The 10,203-nt window shown below is 33.0% G+C and overlaps 1 protein-coding gene across 3 annotated transcripts; it reads left to right on the top strand.

The window, feature by feature from the left end:
• The first annotated feature begins 756 nt into the window (after nt 1-756).
• Nucleotides 757-7,758, top strand: LOC130936055 (phosphatidylinositol 4-phosphate 5-kinase 9-like). Of its 3 annotated transcripts, none has more exons than XM_057866030.1 (9): nt 757-964; nt 1,415-2,731; nt 3,424-3,591; nt 3,878-4,043; nt 4,530-4,640; nt 4,891-5,078; nt 5,425-5,582; nt 6,130-6,295; nt 6,519-7,758. In XM_057866030.1, exons 2-9 carry the CDS (start codon nt 1,515-1,517, stop codon nt 6,793-6,795), a joined length of 2,451 nt encoding a protein of 816 aa, XP_057722013.1. In that variant the 5' UTR covers nt 757-964; nt 1,415-1,514; the 3' UTR covers nt 6,796-7,758. The 3 variants fall into 3 exon arrangements, with proteins under 3 accessions (XP_057722013.1, XP_057722015.1, XP_057722014.1); XM_057866032.1 differs by having other exon boundaries at nt 871-888; XM_057866031.1 differs by lacking the exon at nt 757-964 and adding an exon at nt 989-1,076.
• Nucleotides 7,759-10,203: the final 2,445 nt, after the last annotated feature.

Raw genomic sequence — 10,203 nt, 5'->3', positions numbered from 1 at the left:
TCCAATTCACAATAAACTATCATCATTCAAATGTTCTGGTTATATATTTGTTCTTATTCAATTAATTAATGTTAATACTGTGCATTATTAGTTCATTCTTACTCCTTTTCTTTCCTTTTCTTTTCTTTTCTTTTCTTTGTCTTTTTACTTTTTTATCCTTTCAGCTACTTTCACTTTCTACTCAAGTAAAATATTTACCAAACATAAAAATAACAATACTGTTAAATAGCTTTTGAGACTTTCTTCCACTATTTCTCATGCAGCACATGCAAAATTGCTTTCTTCTTTGATTTCGCAGTCAAGAACAACGAATTTGTTACGTACTAGGCAAAAATGTAAATACTAATACATTTATTTAAATAATTTAATTTTGATGTACTATCACATGATAAAATAATTTTATACAAATATCTAATTATATAATATCACCTCATCAAAAGTAATTACTATTTTTATTGAATGGTCATCTAAAAGAACAGATGTGATTGTATCACTGTATAAAATATTTTACACGTATCAAATATTTAAAATGAAACTCTATTCAAAATAGTCTCCCTTCTTCACCTAAAACCCTCAAGAGTTCGAGTCTCACTCCTTAACTTTGAAAAAATAAATTTATTTATTTATTTATTTAAGAAAGCCCAAAAAATTTAGTTTGGAGTATATATTTAAGAAAGAAAATTTAAATTTTGTCATTTCTTTTTATTGTACAAAAGCTTAATAACAACAATAATGTTGTCGCCATAAAAATGTTGGTGTTGGTGTAATAATCTTCCTTCTTAATAAACAAAGATATAAATGAAAAGAAAGAGGAGATAGATTAAGATTAGTAATTAAGCTCTTAATCTTTGGGTGTTTATGGTTGTGAACAAAGGCCACAATTTCACGGTTGAAAGTTGAAACTTTTTCGCAATCTTCAACATCAATTTTAACGTTTTTCATTCTCATTCATTCAAGTTTCAGGGTTCTCTTCTCTCTTCTCTCTTGCTTCCTCCACTGTGTTGAACTTTTTCTTTTCCATTTATGGCTACCATTTCCGTTCACGAATCATGTTTGACTATGTTATGATCAATTATGTAACCGCCTTTTTCTTATTTCAACTTTCTAAATATTCCAATACAAAATCTGTCTTTTCTGATATATACTGCTTTATTTGTCCTTTCCATTTTCTGAATGAACAAAATGCAGACCTTCCATTATGAGAAAATCCGTTCTAACTTTCTTTCTTATATAATATGTTATGTATTCTTTGGAGTTGTGGTCTGTCCTTTATTTTTCTTTTAAAACTTTGTTTTTATAAAATCTAACAAGCTATTGGATTTCTAGGCAATCTCTGTGTCTTCTTAGTTGAGTAGTAAAATATTTTTAATTACTTGATGTAATTTTTTTTCTGGCTCCTCTTCTTCTGTTTCAGACTTTCAAGGCAAGTTATGCAACTATTCTTATATTTTAGCTGTTGAGGTATTGGGATACTTTTAATTTCTGCAAGGAAATCTTCCTTTCGGTCATTATGCATGTCTGGCCCTGTGGCCATAGTTGCTGATCATTTGGATGGAGGAGCAGTTTCTTCTGCTGACAGAACCAAATCTCTTGATGCCATTTCCGAATCGGATCACTTATCTATATGGACGAATGGTGAAGCTGATCATTCCTCTGAAATCGTTGGGTTTCGAGTTGGAGAACTCTTGCTTCCTAATGGAGAAACATATTGTGGTTCACTTCTTGGCAATATGCCCGAGGGCCATGGTGTGTATGTCTGGTCCGATGGATGCGTCTACGAGGGCGAATGGAGACGGGGTATGAGAAATGGTATTGGGAAAATTAGATGGCCTTCTGGAGCAGTGTATGAGGGTGAATTCTCTGGTGGATATGTCCATGGTACCGGAACATATATTGGTTCGGATAAGTTGACCTATAAAGGGCGGTGGAGATTGAATCTTAAGCACGGTCTTGGTTACCAAGTTTATCCGGATGGAGATATCTTTGAAGGCTCTTGGATAAGAGGAACACCAGAGGGGCCTGGGAAGTATACATGGGCAAATGGGAATGTATATTTGGGGAATATGAAAGGCGGGACGATGTTGGGGAAAGGTACTCTAACTTGGATAACCGGGGATTCATTTGAAGGAAATTGGTTGAATGGCATGATGCATGGGTTTGGAGTATACACCTGGAGTGATGGAGGCTGCTATGTTGGGACTTGGTCACTCGGTCTAAAAGATGGTAAAGGAACTTTTTATCCTAAAGGCAGCGGTCTTCCATCCGTACAAGAAATCTACCTCAAAGCTTTGCGGAAAAGAGGGCTTTTGCCGGATTTGAGAAAGCAGAGCCAGGTTGGAGATGTCAAGCTTCGTGAGAATCAGAGATCCAGTCGTGTTTCGTCTCATAAACTTGCAAAGGGAAACCTGTTAAATCTGGACCAGTCTAGTAGAACAAATGTTTCTCTTGAAAGGCGTTGGAGTCTTGAGGTATCAATTGAGAAAGTGATTGGACATGATTCTGCATTCGATATAAACAAAGAGGTTAATTCGAAGATCCCAATCTTGGAACGAGAGTACATGCAAGGCGTATTAATAAGTGAAGTAGTGTTGAATGATATGTTTACATCCATGTCTAGAAGGGCTAGGCGTCGACAAAGAAAGCTTGCAAGAGAGATAAAAAGACCTGGTGAAGCAATCATCAAAGGTCACAGGAGTTATGATCTGATGCTCAGTCTGCAACTTGGAATAAGGTATAACTAACCATTTTAACTTTTAGCAAACTCAATCTTCTTTATTAGTTATCATTTGTTGCAAGTGATAATTCTATTGGATCAAGCTCCTCTAAAATTTGGAGATTGGTAAAGTGAGAAAATAAGTGTCTAATCAAATTAAGATAGTAAGTCTCACAAATGATTGAAGTTATAAATTCAATACTGATTAACCCCCCTTACTTTACCACTTTATCAATTTCTTCACTTTACAAGATCTTTTTCCAATTCTATTGTTCTTTCTTTTCTCCGCTCGGATCTGTGTGCTTTTATTTCTATATTGTAATGGACATGGTAACATTTTCTAGAGGAAACCACCTTCAAAGGCCATAATAAAGTTATAGAGTTAGGATTATGACATGATTGATGGTTCTAATAATTAAGGACATTTATGTTCCTTGTTCCCTTATTTGAAATTCCTTTTGTTCTTCTTTGGATCACATATTAGAGCATAGAGGTCTAACGTGTATGGCACCAATAGTCATATGAGAGGAATTACATGACTGCTATAAGATGTTTCATCTTCAATGAACAAATGCCTCGTGATTTTATTTCATAAATTTTACAGTGGGACTAAGATAACTTGTTTCTTAATGCACCTGAAGTTTGAAGTTAAATATACTTCTGCATATATTTTCCTTAATATTTTTAAGCAAATTTTTCAATATGGCTAGGTATACTGTGGGCAAGATTACGCCTGTAAAGAGTAGAGAAGTGCGAGCATCGGATTTTGGTAGCAAAGCAAGCTTTTGGATGAATTTCCCAAAAGAAGGTTCTCAATTAACCCCTCCGCATCAGTCAGATGATTTTAGATGGAAAGATTACTGCCCAATGGTGTTTAGGTTAGTGATTTATGCTCATTTTGGTATCAATTTCTTTCATATGGTCTGTGTTCATATGTTGACTTGTGATGCATGTAAATGTATCCTAGTTGTTTCAAGTTTCTCTGGCTCTATAATTAAGTAGTTGTTTCTGGTTTCTTGTATATCCAGAAAACTATAAGATATAGTATTCATTGCTTGAGTAAATCGTCCCTTGTTATGGATAATTGAGTACATCAATCATTTATGTACCGTAGTCCTTCCATTTTCATTTGGCATTCCTCTATCTTGTTTCCAATTTTCACAGAAATTTAAGAGAGTTGTTCAAGATTGATGCTGCTGATTACATGATGTCCATCTGTGGAAATGATGCTCTGAGGGAACTATCTTCTCCGGGGAAAAGTGGTAGTGTCTTTTTCCTATCTCAGGATGATCGTTTCATGATCAAGACGCTGCGGAGATCTGAAGTCAAGGTGCGTTCGTATACTTGTTTCGATTTTGACGTAGAGTCGCTGACTGATGCTTATGTATGCGTCTAATTGTAGATTCAGTGGAATTGCATAAAAATGAAGCCAACAACTCCTTTATAGATAGATATTCAGGATGCAATTTTACTACAATAATAATAATAAAGATAACTAATTTTAATTAACTTTTCTTCTCTCTGATAATGGTTTTACACCAGAGACTTTATTTCCTTCAATATTGGTCAAAGGATGTTTTTTATTTCATCATATAAGACTTAGAAGCGCATTAGAAGCAAGGATTTTGAAAGCAATTGCTAGTTAGTATAGCCACGGACTCTAAAAGCGAAATATCTATTGGTATGCCGAACCTTACAATAACAGAGATTAACAAAATAAATAAATAGAATTCTCTCTATTCACAAAATATTAGGAAATTCTGGTATTTTTCTTATACTTGAACAACTTGATGTATAAATGTTTATTGACATGTAGGTTCTTCTAAGAATGCTTCCAGACTATCATCATCATGTGAAGTCATATGAAAATACACTCATTACAAAATTTTTTGGCCTGCACAGAATTAAACCTTCAAGTGGTCAAAAGGTAATGCGCATATTATATTACTACATGTTTCTGTGATTTAATATTTTTCTGTTTCAATCAAGGAAGGCTTGGATTGCACCTTAATTCTCAATTCGAAATATCAAGTGCGAGAAACTAAGAATTTTCACTAAGCAAATTTATAAAATATTTGAGTCTTTTCATAGCTTAGATCTTTCATACAGAATGACTTAATAGCATTGCTTTCTCTAAAGTGGCGGCTAATGTTAGCATATAATTTGGTGTCTTGCAGTTTCGCTTTGTTGTAATGGGAAATATGTTCTGCACAGAATTAAGGATTCATAGGAGATTTGATTTGAAAGGTTCTTCCCTTGGACGGTCATCAGACAAGATAGAAATTGATGAGAATACCACTCTTAAAGATTTAGATTTGAACTACTGCTTCTACTTGGAACCATCTTGGAGGGAGTCTTTACTAAAGTAAGTGATAGTAATGTTTTGATGAGCTTTGTGGGAGACCCGATATTTTATAATTCATAGTTCTGTATGCTAACAGAATCGGCATGATATTCCTGCTTATTAAGTACCCTTTTTCTCGGGTAATGCTATAGTAAAAAGTGAAATCTTGTGAAGAGTAAAGATTTCTTTTTTTAGTAAAAAAGACAACCAAAAATAATTGTCATATACAATGTATATGTTTTTTCTAAATTTAGTAAAAATCTTCACTTTTCACCCAATTCTACTACTGTTCACCAAAGAAATTTCCCCTTTTTCTCTAAAGCACTGCAAATATTGAATTTTTCCTTTTACTTGTACATTTGTGCAGGCAGATTGAAATAGACAGCAGGTTTTTGGAAGCACAGCACATTATGGATTACAGCCTCCTTCTAGGGGTTCATTATCGAGCTCCCGAGCAGCTGCGCCCACTCACGTCATACAGCCACCGGATGAGTGTGGACGGATTGGCAATGCTTGCGGAGGAAGGTAGGCAGTGGATTTTGCTTGGTAAAGCTATTATTGGTTTGTAGTTGGGCGAGATATGTGATTGATGCTTTTTTCTGCCAACCTTGTGTGCATGCATGCAACTCATTACTCGGACTATATAGACAAGAAGATACTATTCATACACCAAACATTCTTGATACCCATATAAAAATACAGTTGTTCAGATTAATTGTGTATTTAAACTATTTTTTAATTAACAAAACAATGAACACGGTTTGGTTGTTAAGAAAATACCGGTGTCCAGGGTGTAGACGTAGCGGGATTGGATAGATAATATCACCCCCCCTGCTCAAACCAGATCAGCAAATTATATAGGTCCTGCAATTTAGGTTGTCAACTAGTCAAGAAACTTGAGTCTGAGAAATAAGACAGTGAACCTTTACCTCAAGTAGTGATACAAGTATACAGTTTTTATACATTGAATTACTTATATATTTCTCCTATCTTACTTATGTTATCCCCTTTTCTAGTAGAACTATAAAAATGGAACTGATTAATTTAAAACTTGGCGACAATCCTCTGTCAGACGCTTTGGAGGACGAAGTATATAACTATCCACAAGGCCTTGTTCTTGTTCCTCGAGGATCAGATCATGACAGCGTCGTTGTAGGCTCGCACATTAGAGGTAGCAGGTTAAGAGCTTCATCTGCTAATGATGAGGAGGTAGATCTTCTTCTACCTGGTACAGCAAGGTACACATTTTCTTAACGATTTTTATTATCGGATCAATTATTTATAAGCTAAAGTCGATCAAAGTGCCCATGATGATGCATGAAATAATTGCATGTATGAACTTGACTGAATTCTTGTAATTCTCTTCCAAATCCAGTCTTATGAGTTATTACTGTTACTCCCTTTACACCATAATCCCGCATACTGAGGCTTTTTACTTTGTTATAACTTCTTGTTAAGCAGGCTCCAAATCCAGCTTGGTGTGAACATGCCCTCGAGGGCAGAGCAGATTCCAGGAAAACAGGACAAACAAATGTTCCATGAGGTATATGACGTTGTACTGTACCTCGGTATCATCGACATACTGCAAGACTACAACATGACTAAGAAGATTGAACATGCCTATAAATCTCTTCAGTTTGATTCATTATCTATCTCGGCCGTCGACCCTACATTCTACTCGCGTCGCTTCCTGGAATTTATTCAGAAAGTGTTCCCGCAAAACTCGGTTTCAGGTTAAAAGCTTTTGAGATTAAACTCAAATTCAGAAGTCTGAACATTATCACCCTTTATTCAGTAGGTGGCAAGTAAGTGTCATCATAATCTGGTATTGTAATCTGTATATGATCTAAGGTAGACTACGTCAAATCATTGCTTTTGGATGTTTAATCATTAAAGGTGGGTGATATAAAGTTAGAGAAATGTTAGAGGACCATTAAAATATGGAAAAGTATAAGGAACCAAAAGTTTATCAGCCAAAAACTAAATGAAATTACATTAATTTATATTAATAATTAATTAATTTTAAATCTTTTAAATTCAAAATTTAAAAAATTTTAAATTGATTAAGAAAACCTAATTAAAACCTATAAAAACTTTCATCTTTTTCCTCACATTAACCTACCCACCTCCAACAATCACACACATAGACCCCTCTCTCTCGCCGTCAGACCCTCTCCGTCTCTCCACCGTGATCCACTCCTCTTCTATCACCGACATCTGGCTCGTCGAATTCGCCACCGTAAGGAGATGTTGTGGAACGTAAGGAATGGATAATCATGGTAGAAGAGTGTGATTTTCAAATATATCATATGACGTGGCATGGATACTATTGATGGTTATTGCTGAAGGGAGACTGTGGTGTTCAAGGTTTTATGTGAAGCATTACATGTTTGGTGATAAGTAGAATGCAATGCGACTTCAAGTGAGAAGGGGCTGGAATCCATGTGTACTGGGTTTTATTTTTATTAGGGTCTAGGGATAGTTATTATATTAGTAGTTAAAGGATATGGATGTTGACAATGATGTGGGAGGTTGTATTCATATTTCTTTTGGTTCTTTATGTTCTTCTAGGAGTTTCTTGACTGTTATGATCTAGTTCTCTTCATTGAATGCGTCCCTTTTGTGTTTGGACACACTCTTTTCTGGGATTTCATCACATTGTATGAAGAGATTCTACCTTGTACACAATTGTTTTGGGATATTAGGTGTCGTTTTGATAAACTACATACTTGATCTTAGCTAAAAGAAGTCATTGAACAATTACAGAAATATTAAAAAAACATTCATTTAATATGAAAAAAACATCATAATACTTAACAAAAGAAACATCTAATTATACTTTAACAAAAATAATTAAATATCTATAAAATTTAAAAAAAAATATAAAATTCTTAAAGAAATAGAGACATTCATATTTGCAATACAAAAAAAAATTCGAAAAATATATAAAAGAATATCCATTTAATATGAAAAAGAAACATTTTGATACTTAGTAGAAGAAACATTCATATATATTAACTCGTAGAGATTTTGAATTCATCCAAAGATATTTGGCTGGGTTTTGGCTGATATGCTTTTGGTTCCCTAGCTTTACTCTTAAAATATATAGTTTTTGGTCATCAGTTATTCATTAATATTTAAAAGTGTGAACTAAAAATATATTGAATTACTAGACTAAAAAAATTGAATTCATAATTAAAAATGATGGCAAAAATTAATAAATTATGATGGTTCTTGAGCATTTTTCATAAAGATATTCATCTCTTGCTGAGGTCGCATGGTTTTATGCCATATGGTCTCAAAAGTGAAATACAACTGCAGCTATAGACAGCATTAATTACATTATCATTATGTATGTAATATGGTAGAAACATTAGCAATGGCAATGCTCACCGTAAACACAAAACAAAACAAAGATATGGAAAGGGAAATGTCTAAACTAATTCTGATTTTCAAAGTTAATTAGCTTGTTTGCCTTGATGCTCAAAGCTATCTATAGTTGCTACGGTACCTAATAAACTTTAACTAAAATTCAGTCCCATTTTTTTAAATTTTGATAATATTTTTTATTTTTATATTTCAAATTAAAAAGTATTGTTACATAATTAAAAAAAAAATTATTTAAGTGTTGTTAAAATTCTATATTTATCATATCTATTTTAAGTATTGACATTATAATACATCCACATATACAGATATACAGTGTCAAAACTTATTTAATAAAATTTTATATTTTATCCAATAATTAAAAGATGAGTAAAATACCAATTTAGTGATGTCTTTTTTTTTTTAGAATGATAATGCAATTTCGGACTAAAATAAATATTCATTTCAATTTCTGATCCTGATTTTTATGAGACAATGTGGTCTTTCTTTCTATCAGTACTACTGTCAATCTATCATATATTAGCGAAAGTTATTAACATATCACATTAACATATTGAATTGGACATTAAGTACCAATATAGAATAAATAGGGACTAATTTGTTTCTCAACCCATATTAGTCACAGGTTTATTTGTCCCTATTTATTCAAACAAAACCACGACAATTTGAATTCAGAGTCAGGACCTATTTGTTAAAGACCATTTTATCCTAAAAGAAATTCATACAATTTTTTTCCAAATTAAATTTTTATTGTTATAATGTTTATTATATTAATATTTTTTTTCAATCAATTCTTAAATTTATGGGTACAACAAATATAAACTAATTAATAATTAATTTAATAGTATTAGTAATTCTACATGACTAAAAAATATTATTAGTTTAGACTAGTATTTAGCCGGCCGTAATTTACACTCACATTTACAAGAGTTTACATACATGAAACACATAGTTTGCATATATATTTACTAAAGTTTACACACATAAGTTAATAGAGCTTGCACTTATATTTATAAAATTTTGTACACATAAATTAATAAAATTTATTTGTTGAAGATAATTTGATGTTTGTGCTAGCCAAATGCGGGCCAAAATTGTTAAAAACTGCTGGCCTCCAAAATTTTCTATACTAGTATTATGGAATTGTAATTAGAATTTAGAGTCTCTTATAATCGTTTGCAATAATTACATAATAATAACTGATACATTGTTAGACATTAAACAAGTATATTCTTAATTAATCTTTATCTATTTTTTATTACTATCCGTTCTGAGGGTTACTTGAAACGTTAATTCGGGCCTGAACATGAGGTCCAGATCCCTTTATATGGCAGCGTCTGACTTGTTGATGCTGAGGTGTCACCTGTTCGAGTTCCTCGTGAGATGGTGGAGGGTGGTACCTACAAGAGACTCCGATGCTTAAGTTAGCAAGGACTTTGGACAGGTTTTTAGTAGATCAGAACGCAAATTTTACCTGAAGGGTGATAAACCACAATTTTATGGTAAATTTTGGATTGAAAAGAGTAGATTTTATCAACTTATCTTGTATATTCGCTGAAATATCATAGATTTGTCAATTTCTCCTAATTGTGCTTAATAATTAAAAAACATGCTTTTTAGGATCATAAATTACTAAATTTAATTCACTTCTATTCCATTCAATGCCTTGATGTGTTTGTTAAGTGATTGCAGGTTTAGAAGGTAAGGATGGCTTGGAAGGATGAAGAAAAAGTATGCAAAAAAGTGGAGAATTCATGAA

This window comes from Arachis stenosperma, chromosome 6, assembly GCF_014773155.1.
Source record: "Arachis stenosperma cultivar V10309 chromosome 6, arast.V10309.gnm1.PFL2, whole genome shotgun sequence".
NCBI classification, from domain to species: domain Eukaryota; kingdom Viridiplantae; phylum Streptophyta; class Magnoliopsida; order Fabales; family Fabaceae; genus Arachis; species Arachis stenosperma.
Note: the sequence above shows the minus strand (reverse complement) of the source record. Positions and strands in the feature narration are given on the sequence as shown.

What these genes read in the sequence shown, in the direction of transcription:
- LOC130936055 (XM_057866030.1), top strand. Translation starts at nt 1,515, where the DNA reads ATGTCTGGCCCTGTGGCCATAGTTGCTGATCATTTGGATGGAGGAGCA. An exon ending in AACCTTCAAGTGGTCAAAAG is followed by an intron (nt 4,641 to 4,890) that starts GTAATGCGCATA and finishes GGTGTCTTGCAG; the next exon opens with TTTCGCTTTGTTGTAATGGG. An exon ending in CTTCTACCTGGTACAGCAAG is followed by an intron (nt 6,296 to 6,518) that starts GTACACATTTTC and finishes CTTGTTAAGCAG; the next exon opens with GCTCCAAATCCAGCTTGGTG.